At 40.1% G+C, this 12,783-nt stretch overlaps 1 protein-coding gene across 1 annotated transcript; it reads right to left on the reverse strand.

Annotated features, from left to right (window-relative positions):
* Positions 1–520: 520 nt before the first annotated feature.
* hexa (hexosaminidase A (alpha polypeptide)) lies at positions 521–11,923 on the reverse strand (the record flags this gene model as incomplete). The annotated part of the gene is made up of 14 exons (XM_080762172.1): positions 521–598; positions 749–856; positions 1,886–1,976; positions 3,311–3,485; positions 4,809–4,881; positions 5,449–5,535; positions 6,031–6,211; positions 7,376–7,508; positions 7,687–7,788; positions 8,439–8,549; positions 9,089–9,135; positions 10,534–10,599; positions 10,754–10,858; positions 11,668–11,923. 14 exons carry the CDS (start codon positions 11,921–11,923, stop codon positions 535–537), a joined length of 1,599 nt encoding a protein of 532 aa, XP_080618298.1. The 3' UTR covers positions 521–534.
* Positions 11,924–12,783: the final 860 nt, after the last annotated feature.

The following is a 12,783-nucleotide window of genomic DNA, read 5'->3' on the forward strand; positions in this document are numbered from 1 at the left end:
AGTGATTTGTTTGTTGTGGACCTGGCCCTTTTGTGCCCATATATGGAGCTACGTCCAAATATGGAGTGTGTTGCATCAACAAATCACTCAGCTCCATATATGGGCACAAAGGGCACAGACACACGAACGCATGAGTCATGGTGACATCACTAATTTCACAGTACTACACAGTTCTCACTAATTCGTAATTTATTGTAATTGTTATTGCAATTAACGATCTGCGTTCGCTTCCCGCGTTCGCGCGTCTTACTCGTATGGTTATGGCTAAGTTAAAAACTTAACTTAAAAATAACTTAACTTAAATAAATAATAACTTAAAAATAAATCAGCTGCGTTCGCTTCCCGCGTTTGCGCGTCTTACTGGTTATTACATACTCCTTATATATCAGACTATCTCAGTCTCATTACCTAACCCAAACTGAAATCATGAGGTTTTCAACAGCAACTCAATCCAGATACTTTAAGGAAGCAGCCATGTTCTTGAATGAAATGTATTTCATCTGAAAAAGAACAGATTCCATCTGTCCACAGTCTTCATATAGCATGGTACTCCTGCCTGCAATGACCAACAAAGAGAGGCTCTGCCTGGACGCCACGCCTCAGAGAGGAAGAGAAATGGAACAGGAAAAAAAAAACATTGATTCAAATGACTGCATAAACAAACTGAACAGACCATGGTAAATATACAGATTTTTGTCAGTAACTGTATAAAAGGACAATAATACTAATACATGGAGAACCCAACTACCTCAGCAGCTTGCACCGGAATTCCTGCAGCCGAGGTAAAGCCTTCTCCACGCTATAGGTTTGCTTCTCATCACTCCACAATCTCTCTGCTGCTGCACTTGCCCTTGGCCTGGGGAGGACACAAGGAGATAGATAGAGTAACTTAAGTAACTCTGCAGTTGGGGTATGTTGAGTATTTGTAGTGATTTAATGTTTCTCACTCAATCAGGGAGTTAGCTGTATTAATTATCTCTGCCAGGCTGAAGGCTGAGCACACACCAGTGTGTGTGTCTATCTATGTGTAAATGACTAATAATGTCAGAAACACCAGGACTGCATGTTTGATGAAAACTTGTTGTGCCTGCAGCCAGCTAGGCCATGGAAGTACTTCAAGTACCCTTAAAGGACAACTTTAGTTTTTTTCAACCAAGGTTCATGTTTTAGGTTGAAATTAGACAAAGTAAAAGGTGAGCGTAATTCTTTTTTTCATTTGCTGCTTTCTTTCGTTTTAGGGATTTTAGCTGTTTTGACAGGGGGACAGGGGCATTCGAGCATGGGGCTAAATATGTATTTCTTTACAATTTTTTATAGCAATTTATTTTTATATTCTTTACTATAGTTCTACTAGACCCCAATAAATTACATCTGGCCACAAAAGATCACAGGGTCTACTGAATGTGACAAACTGACATATTGAGCCTATGACATAGTGACTGTGTGGCTTCCCCCCAGTAGACTACCTTCACATTCAGTATAGATCCTGTGATCTTTTGTGGCCAGATATAATTATTGGGGTCTAGTAGGACTATAGTAAATAATAATAACAATAAATCACTATAACATTTTGCAAAAAAAATACATATTTAGCCCCATGCTCGAATGCCCCCGCCCCCCTGTCACAAACAACTAAAATCCCTAAAACGAAAGAAAGCAGCAAATGAAAAAAGAATGTACACTCACCTTTTACTTTCTCTAATCACAACCTAAAACATGAACCTTGGTTGAAAAAAAGTTGTCCTTTAACAGATATGGTACGTTGAGTGATGCAGTGATAATGTTTCTCACTCAATCAGGGTGTTAGCTGGATTAATAACAATTCCGTTATGGTACATTGAGTGATGCAGTGATTAAAACAATTCTCACTCTCACTGAGTCTCACCAAAGCCGTGGAGAGAGGTTGGCGGCGTCAACATATTCTCCCCACATGCAAACCTCCCCCCCAATAACTAGCTTCTTCTGTTCCTCTGTTCCTGTGAAGGGAAAGCAATACCTGCAATTAGTAATGTGTTGTTAACTCAATGGGGTTTCAAATGGCTTTGATACCTGGATTACAGATCCGTTAATGAATGAGGATACAGGCTACAGTATGACAGAGTGTGGTTTGAGTATTATTGTACTGTATTCATGGTTTTCCAAGGCAGAGAGATTCACAGCATTCACATATATACCAAAGCACAGCAAATCATCACTCAGACAATAGTACCGTGGTCAAATCCATCCATTAAATATTTGAACGAGGTTCTCGCTCAATTTAGCAGTCTTTAGTTCATAGTTTTAAAACATGTATCTTGATTAGGTCTGGGTTTGCCTAGAGGGAAATTATCATTACCAGTAGCTTACTAGACTACAATTTGTAATCTTTTACTTCATTGTTATTACCAGGCCTTGCATCCACCAGAGAAGTTCTGTGGCAGCACAGTTTAGTCTCTAGTAGTTACGCCAGTCTTGACCATATAGTGATGCGGTTGATATAATAGAGGCCACCAGCCGGACCATGTGGTCAATTTTGGTAATCCTGCTCAGCTCTGCCTTTGTACTCAGCATGAAGGCCTTTCCAGATGTGCAACATCCTTGACGATCTGACCATGCAGGGTGACAAACAAGACATTGTCTGGCCCTTCTGTGTGGTCATTCATACTTGCTGCCATTGATCAGTGTGTCTGACTACTGGTATTGTTTTCTCTGCTTATATTTGGTTTAAATCACAATCTGGTGTAGCCTCATGGTCATGGTACGGTATCATGATTTTGTTCATGATTCCAAGCATCCAATGCTTTAATGCCTGCGAAACCAAAGGCATTCAACTAGATTTCACAGCACTATAGGGAAAATGGTGGGAAAGATACAGCAGTATTGCAAGTATAGAAGCTCAAATCTATAGTTATCTGTCTACATCTGTGTGTTGGTTAATTTTAATATATATAGTTGACAGTGGCCTTACTTAATGTAAATGTTTATTTAACTGCCAGTAACTTAGCAATTTTGACATGGCTGTATTCCACTGGATGCTCTTCATTTTAGCACAGTACCTTTTTAATTTATACACACATAATGATAATGTACTCTTTAAGTACATTATCCCCTACATTAGGGGACAGTATGCAAATAGTATACAGTCGTTTAGACTGTATTGCCCCCTGGTGGTATGAAACTACAAAAAGCATATATACAAAGACATTTTGCCAGTCAATATTCAGGGAAAAATCACAAAAGAAACATCAATGGTAAACAACACAAAACCAAACAAAACATAGTACATAGCACACCACCACAACTGTCCACTCCACACAGATTGTGCTCTGACCTTTAAAGGCGAGGGGCCACACAGTGTAATAACGGGCCCAGTTGTGTGTGGGACCAGGCAGATCCAAATACCATGGAGAGGCCAGGATCACTCTATGCCCTGCTTTAGTCACCCTGCGCACCTTACAGAGGTAACACCCATCTTTCCAAACCACCACCACTGATAGGCACCTGTGCTGCAACATAATCCTCTAGTCGGTCAGATATAAATTTGTTGCGTGCGTGCGTGCATGTGTGACATCTGAAGGTGATGTGAGTCACTGAGAGGCTCTGCAGCAGGGTTCCCCAATTAATTTTCCTCAAGGGCCATATTTTGACTAGGGTACCAGGCTGGGGGCCGAGTCTGCACGCGCGAGGTCGAGGGGCAAGACCCCATTTGAAAAGGATGCCCAGTTTGACATGCATAGGCTACTGACCCCCATTTAATTTAATGACATATCTGGGACCCCCCCCCAAAAAAAAAATATTCCAGGGGCCACAAGGGGGCGCTCCGCGGGCCGCAAATGGCCTGCCTATTGGGGAACCCTGGTCTACTGTGATATATTCAAGAAAAGATACGGTTTGTCGTCTTATTTGCCGATTTACTTACTGACCTGCACTTAAAGATGGAGTGCCACAAGTTTTGTATTTTTCCAGTTTTTCATGTGTCTATGAGGTGACAGTACTTCATTATACACCCTGGAGTCGTTTTTATGTGCAATGGTGTATTAACTTTGTATTTAGGATTTCTTCCTGGAGGCTGAACCCTTAACAGTCAAACAGGCCAATGAAATAAACAGTAATATAGTGACATCACACTATCAGCCCCTCCCCTAACCCCTCCCCCTTTATCATACAACTACAGCTGTGGGTGCGGCTTCAGTTCAGGTGGATCACCACCCATCACCAACCACCAGCCAAACCAGGCATATTTAATGAACTGGTGGGCGTGTCCATATAAAAGCATGGTTTTAACAAATACTGTACACTTTTTGTAAAAAGTTCTTCCTCCTTATATTATAATAACTAGACCTTACCCGTTCTGAATATATGAACAGCAAATGATGTTCAGTGTGGGTAATGTTTTTTTTTGATCAAAGTTTTTTTATTACTTTTTCACACATGAAAATATTACATAAAAAAAAAAATCCCCCTTTTTTCGTGTGTAATGTAGGGCAGTTTTAGGTTCCGTGAGGCGGTCCGTGCATCGTGGCGTTGTGAGATGGCGCGGAAAGCGAGTAGCTGTCTTGCTCTATGCTAAGGAAGTACTCTGACTGACTGACTGACAGACAGTCCGATAAATTATTAGATTGATACCTGATGATCATGTTTTAGGGTGGGAAAAAATCGTGGCACTCCATCTTTAATGTATCACTTTTTTACTGGCATGTTTGCACTCTAGTGAGATGCGAAAATACCTTTCGCTGTACTGTACATTGACAATACATTTAATCTCTCTCAATCTTTTATTTGTACAACACAACTATAGCTGATCATTTGCTAGTATGAACAGTACTTACCGGTTCATGGAAGTCAAAGACGTCTTGCCACACAATGGGTGTCTTGTTGAGAGCTAACGTTATGTTCACCATGCTGAAAATATAGATAATGACTTGGGTCTCATAAAGGTTATGTTAAATAGCTCTATAATCTGTTAGTAGGCTACTCATTGCTATAGGGTGTTTGTTCAGTAACATGAGTCTCCATGTCCCCCCAGCTCTTTATTAAACAGAACATTTATTTTCAGGTCGGGATAACAATATTGTATCCAGGATTCAGGATAGAGAACTCACACAGGATACAGATTAAACAAGTGGAATTGGACGTGATGGATGGATTTAAACAAAATATACCACTTATGCTAACTTTATGAATGTACTTAGAGAGGATGTTATTTACACAGATACATTTACCTGGTATCATATAGTTTCAATCTACAGATTTAATTATTTAGATTTGGAGTATATTGTTTATACTGATGCTAGGTTGGTGGTTTAACTACAATTCTAGTTTCCTGAAGCACTATACACTCTTCGCATGAACTCTCTTTGCATGTACCATACGTATGGTAGGCTACATGCAAAGGGAGTGCTCTGGATAAGTCTGCTAAATTGAAAATTGTATTATGGTGCTTTTCCTATTTTGACTACCGGTACTTACTTCTCCATGTAGTATGATTCCAGCTTTTTGTAATCACTTCCAAACCCCATCTTCTGCATGAAACCCTGGACATAGGGGTTGGATTTCCTATGGGGAGCAAATGATAGTGATCCAAAACATAAGGCCCTGGTCCTTAAGGAACATCATGTACTGTAAGGTCGTTAAAAAAGAACATTATGTACTGTAAGGTCGTTAAAAAAAACATCAGCCTAGGCCGTGGCTCAGCAGTCCAGGCACCTTGGCCAGTAGTCCAAGTCTGGTAGTGTGCCGCGGGTTCGACTCCCGATCCCGACGGCCTTTACTGCATGGCACCACCCTATCTCTCTCCCCCATTTTCCTGTCAGCCTACTGTCTGTCCCTAAATATAGGAAGTGAGGACGCTGGCATCGACTGTTCGCCGCTTCACCTCCCAATGTATGAATGAATGAACCATTGTAAAGCGCTTTGAGCACTTGGAAGAGCACTATAAAAATGCAATTCATTATTATTATTATATATATAAAAATAAAGGCGAAAGCCACAAAAAAACAGAAAAAAAGAATCATTGTATTGTCTGTACATTGCTGTTCAATTCTGTCCTACCAGCAGGTGAAGTTGACCTCGTCTCCTCCTAAGTGAATATAGGAGTCAGGGAACACAGAGGTCACTTCCTTAAAAAGGCGGGTCATGAATTTGTAACTAGAGTCCAAAGCTGGGTTGATGGGGCCAAATATCCCTGACGGAATACCCCCTTTGAAGCAGGGGGTTAACAGGTCAGGCTGCCCTAGAATGAAAGGATGGGTAAAAAACAGTTATTTCACTGACGACGAAGACCATGTGTAGATCGAAATGTTGTGAACTATCTCTTATTTAGTTATATGAGAGCTTAGAAGTCAGTTTGCAAATATTTTTCTTCAAAGTTTATTTGTCATTTTTATACAGCATCCGTAACGATTATTTTTGATGTGCGTGCACCACCTGGACTGCATCAGATTTCTAAAATCACACCTGTGTGAAGTGACTCTTATCATCAGTCATTCTTATCATCTCATTCCAGCCAATTAGAATTTGCGTCCTCACCTTTGTCTTTAATGTTTGTGTTTACGCAATGTTGACCATTCATTGTCAATGGCATTCAATGTTTGTGTTTACAGTTACACAAACACTCAAAGCTGGACATAGGAGGAGCCCCTCAAAGAAATAACTTTGTTAACTTGTCCTATATTAAAATTGGCTAAGTAATGGGAGGATGACCATGTCATCACTTATACAACTCAGCCATAACCATAACCATATAAGGAGTTCTCAATGCAGCTGGAGTGTGTTGTCAAACCTCAATGTGTCGCCATGGCATCAGATAAACAAAATCAGTCAGCTCAGGTCCACATTTAGACACAAAAAGGGGCATGCCCTTATATGGGAATGGGACAAAGACTGACAGATACAGAGATCTCCATATATGGGCTTATCGGTCAGATCGGGGGTGCAACGTAAGTGTGAGGGCCTGCATGTAACGGTCCAAACCGCAACTTTTAATATATTTCTGGTGTACTCTTTTAAAACCATGTCCATGAATGTGGTTTACAGTAATTCATAAGACCAGTAAGACGCGCAAATGCGGGAAGCGAACGCAGCTGAGACCCTGCAGATCATGTCTGTCTGTCTGTCTGTCTGTCTGTCTGTCTGTGTGTGTGTCTGTCCCGCTGTTACTGTATATGTGGACCTGGCCCCTTTTGTACTGAGATAGGTAAGAATCTTCTAGACGACATATAGGTGAACTCAGTCAGGATTTAATCTGTGGTGATTTACAGTGGTGTTGTAACTAAACCAGGAAGTAGGAACACTGCTACAGCATATGCACTCAAAGGGAATTTCAGATGGAGGCGATCCAAAGACACAATGTTATTTATTAGCATATTAACATATTTCCTCATAGCAGAAATATTACCTTTTCCCCATGACTGGGTGTGACCGGGTGAGTCAAACTCAGGGAGCACTCGGATCCCTCGTAGCCTGGCATGTGAAATCACCCTTCTCACATCAGCCTGAGTGTAGACATGAGTCATCGGGTGGAAAGCCCCCTGAACCAGAGCCAACGGTCTTTGTTTAAGGGTGGAGGCGATCTCACAGTATTTTATGACAAACATAAGGTCATGATAAAAAATAAATAAAATACATCAGTCTTGCTTCATGAATAGTAGTGGTAATGTGTTACACAATACTGATTCTCTCTCTGCTGTGGCGGTCCTCTCATCTTACCTTATCACTGAGGCCTGGAAAGGTGCGGCTCTGGTATGGGAAGGAAGGGTCATCAACTATGTGCCAGTGAAACACATTCAATTTGCTGTAGGCCATTGCATCCTGACAAGAAAAATTGTATAATTGAAATTATTTAGTATAAATGTACTGGGATCCAAAAGTTGGCGGATATGTAAAGGAGTTAAACCGTACATGGGATAAGGGAACTGAATAAAGTGGAAATATAGCAGTTATCAGAAAACTGAGACCCCAAATATATATATATATATATATATATATATATATATATATATATATATATATATATATATATATATATATATATATATATATTTTTTTTTTTTCATGTAGCATATGGGACATTAACCCCTCCCATTTTCAATCATGTTCCATTATTTATTTGGAGCTAAATAATAGTACAATAGTAATGCGGAGACTCATCTGTACTGTCAGTGTGATTGTGCATGGCATGCACTATGCATTCTACTGAATTCCCAAGATGGGATGTTGACAAATGATCTGTACATGTGATGTAAGAATACATTGAGTGCACACTGCATGGCTGTAATTCAACATGAATTTCAATTAAATAGAGATATATTAAGCATGCCAAAAGACTTCTCCAAAAATACGTTTCATGATTCATGATGAGGTGTTATAATTGAAAATGGCAAATTTCTCATCAAACATTTCTGGGAATTTACCACTTTGCAACGCTTGAAGCACCTTGTGTGTTATTAAGTTATTATTACCAGGGTCTTTAGGATGGTGTTTAGTGGCAAGTAATGGCGGGAAGTGTCCAACAAAAGCCCTCTGAACTGGAAACGGGGAAAGTCCTCAATCTCAGTCTTGTTAACAAAAAACTGAAAAAAAAGAAAAAAAAAAGTTATATTGCCAGGATGGGTAAAGTGTGTCGCTGTCTGGCAGAAACCAGCTAACTAAACTTTTCAGGTTTTAGATCCCCCCCCCCCCCATACATTTGTGCTATTGAACACCCGTCTGTGTGTTGGTTAAAACAAATCTTGAACCGAGAAGTATTAAAAAGCGCTTCGGCCAAAACCCAACTCCATACTTAAGTTGGATGTTTTTAAATTTCCTGAAGAATTTACATTTTGGAGTTAGGTGGTTTCTGCCCGACAGCAGAGATATACAAAGTAACATCCTGAGTGTATGTAACCATATGACTACACTCTCTGAGTTACACTGTTGTTTTAAATGTTCTCTATAAATAAAGTGGATTGGATTGTATAAATGAACACTGAGGATTATAATGTGTACCAATGCCATTTCTGCATTCAACAAAGTACTGGTATCAAGATGCCATTTGGTTTGTTCAGTTTGAAGACTAATTTATTACTGGTGATTACTTGAAAAAATGATGGTCACTTGAATAAATACTTACTGCGCCAACGTAATCTTGATACACCAGCTGACTGAAAGTTTCCAAACCTGGAGTTAATTAAATGACATTGAGTTGGCATATCATTAAATGCTGATGAGTGTGTTTGTGTGTGTGTGCGTGCGTGCATAGTGCGTGTGCGTGTGCGTGTGTGTGTGTGTGTGTGTGTGTGTGTGTGTGTGTGCGCGAGTGTGTGTGTGTGTGTGTGTGTGTGTGTGTGTGTGTGTGTGTGTGTGTGTGTGTGTGTGTGTGTGTGTCTGTGCATGTGAGTGTGTGTATGTTTTAAGTTCAATTTTGTATGCTTTGAAATGATTATATATGTTTTGTTTGATCTAAAAATCAATAAATATGTATTGAGAAAAAAATGAAATGCTGATGAAATGATGGTTATAGGGTTCTAATTGACATAAAGTGAATGCTTGGTCGCATTTCACTGATTCATTTGTTGGTTTTACACTAATAAAAATAAAATCCCTATCGATTACCCACCCCATGGAGCCTTGATTTCATGGAGATTTTTGTGTTTTTGTTGTATATAAGCAAATAATTTGATGACCAGCAGTGTATCTTGTAGTCTCCTACCGCTAACGGATACAAATAAATCAGCATAAACTCTATATAAAGGCTAGCTCTGTTCCATAGCCTTCCTGCTTCCAGGAAGGCTATGCGACTTACCGGTTTAAATCTCAAATCGAAATCAGACCAGCCTCTCCTCTTTAGTGGAAATCTCACGAACGTTTGACCTACTCACCAATACAAACACGGGTTGTGTCAATAGAAAGCCTACTTTCCTTAGTGGAAGCACTCTGAGCCCCCCACCACACATATAAACGGTACTTGTTGGGCAGAAAGGGATTTTTTTCCACCGGAGGAAAAATATTCTCTATGAGGCAGTTCTCTGGACAATATCAGTAGAGGGCGCAGCGGAGTAACTAAAAATGTTTTTTTCCCGATGGAAACAAAATCCCCTTTTGGCCAAAAAGTACAGTTTATACGTGTGGTGGGGGGCTCAGAGTGCATCCACTAAGGAAAGTAGGCTTTCTATTGACACAACCCGTCTTTGTATTGGTGAGTAGGTCAAATGTTCGTGAGATTTCCACTAAAGAGGAGAGGCTGGTCTGATTTCGATTTGAGATTTAAACCGGTAAGTCGCATAGCCTTCCTGGAAGCAGGAAGGCTATGGAACAGAGCTAATATAAAGGCTATCCCTTTAAAGTATCTCATGTGCATAACTCCTGCTAATGTGGACCCATAGGTCTAACCACAAGTAGGCCTACATACTGTACCTGCTAGTCTATGCTATATATGTGTAATTATTTTTATTTGGGACTTTAATGAAAACCAGGCCTGTATATGCCTACTTTCTAGAATGAACTGGTGGGTGTGGCCATATAAAAAGTTAAAAACATAATTTTAACACTTTTTTGGGGGAAAAAAATCATAACTACCTCTCAGCGCACCCCAAACAGTCTCTGCATTCAGGAACGCTTTACCTGCGGATACAATTAGTGTGTCTGAAAGACAAAAACAAGCACATTACGGCCTACTGCTGTGAGCCTACAATGTGTAGAAGAGCAACTTGAGCCACTTGAGGGACATGTTGTCCTTCTTAAGACTTCTTTAGTTAGAATAGGTGCAGGGTCACTATACTCAATAGCCTATACTTACATCTTTCTGAAGAGTTTTCATTTGGGTAGCCCTCACAGTCATCATGGTCCAAGCTAACCACCAATGGAAATGGTTTGGCATCATGTGATGACAGGCCATCATTTTCTACTGGTCACAAAAATGAACATTATAACACTGTAGTTAACTGCTACAGTATTCTTTATTTATTTTACTTTTAAAACAGTTTTCTAATGTTTTCAGAGCAGTTGCAGAAGAATGACCACTGCTTTGAATGACACACAAAGTTGCTGCCTCTACAAAGCCCATTGATCTATTTTAAAAGCAAACAGAATGGACCTAACAAAACCACGTCTCCAGTTAACAAAACCATAAATTGTGTTGTGTAAGTGATATTTTTAGGTGGATCATATTTTTGAGATGTGGCAGCCAAGTCTATGGACTTTTAATGTTTGTTTAGAGCAGTAAATGATAACGTAATAAGTCATCTGGCTATACATCTTGTAATATTATTTTTCCATACAAGAAACAGTGGGAGCCCTTGATCACTTCACTGAACAGTGTTTATTCGCTAACAGTAACAGGGGTGGTCTCGGTTCACTCTCCAGAGAATACATTTTCAGTATAGGTTGTCAATTCCATCCAATCAGGACTCAGGAGAGAGTGCCTATATCAGCTTCTATTTTATAGCGTTTGACTTTCTCAACCTTTTAAAGCATTTTCAGTTTAGGTATACTAATGAGGATACTGACAACTGTGTATCAGGATACCTATCACAGTATAGGACTATTCAAAACTTATTTTAACAACATAAAATCACTTTGTGTGCACCTTTAAGGGGGAAATCTTACATAGCCTATTTGAAATTTCATCATGTCCGCTATTTGAGTGAATATTGAGTGAATTTGAGTTTCACTCACTTGAGATTTCCTTGAAGCCAACAGTATTTCACGTACCTGAAATGTAATCTGGAAAAATGAGAGAGAAGTATCTCTTGAATGCAGCGTCCAGGACAGAACATATTTGCGTGGATGAGTTCCTTCCAAAGTTAAAATCCTTTGGATTCACTGAATATCGCTCCATTGAGATGGTTAAAGACTGAGGTAAAGGCCATACTCCTGTCACTGTGTGCAGACGTAACTGTAAGATAATTATAAACAAGAAGAAACTAACTTCTGGATTGGAATAAGGCCTCACACGGACATTCGACATTACATCTATTTTCCAAGGTCCTTTCCACTCTGAAAGGGCATTCACGTGTGTTGTTGACTACTGAGTCAGGACAGGTGCTGTACAACAGTTATAGTCACATGACTAAAAAGCTCAGTATGTATGTATGTAGGGCAGGCCTGTGTGTGTGTGTGTGTGTGTGTCCGTGTGCCTTTTATGTATGTTGCATGTCTTTGAGAGAGCAAGTACAATGCCTATTCATTGTATTCTAGTAGGCCAGCGGTTCTCAAACCTTTTTGGCCATGCACCCCCTGTTACCTCCCGACCTAGCTGATGCACCCCCTCACATGGAAATATTAATTGCATAAGCTATATAGAGACATATATTTCCTTTTTATCCTGAATATGGCATAATATAATGCAGCATAGGCTATATTCTGCATTACTTGCCATATATTGGTATATATGGTGCAATTTTTTTCTACTCGGTCTGTAGGAGAGCTGTGGGCAGTTCAGAAACCGTCTTCCAGTGACATCATCAATGGGGAATACAAGCTAATAAAAACTGCAGGCTTTCTAGTCCTGAAAAGTTGCAATGCGAAAATGGGAGTCATCGTTCTTCACGATAATGAAAATCTAAATATTTTTGTAAAATTCCCCCACACAGAACGCTGTCATTTCTCGACCTTTTCGGTAGCTCGCCGCACGTTCTTGAAGTCTGTAAGTTCCGGGGACCCCCACACGGAGTTGCACCAATCAGTTCACACAGGTGTGATTTTTTATTCAACTGTAACTCGGGGCACGCACCAGGCTTCCCGCAGTACCCATCCCGTGGAAAACCTGGTTTTCATTCCGACTCCGAGGCGTGATCATTACCCAGTGTGATCCGGTCTAGAGCCCGC

Source organism: Protomyctophum bolini, assembly GCF_963924005.1.
Source record: "Protomyctophum bolini genome assembly, chromosome: 4".
Classification (NCBI taxonomy): Eukaryota; Metazoa; Chordata; class Actinopteri; order Myctophiformes; family Myctophidae; genus Protomyctophum; species Protomyctophum bolini.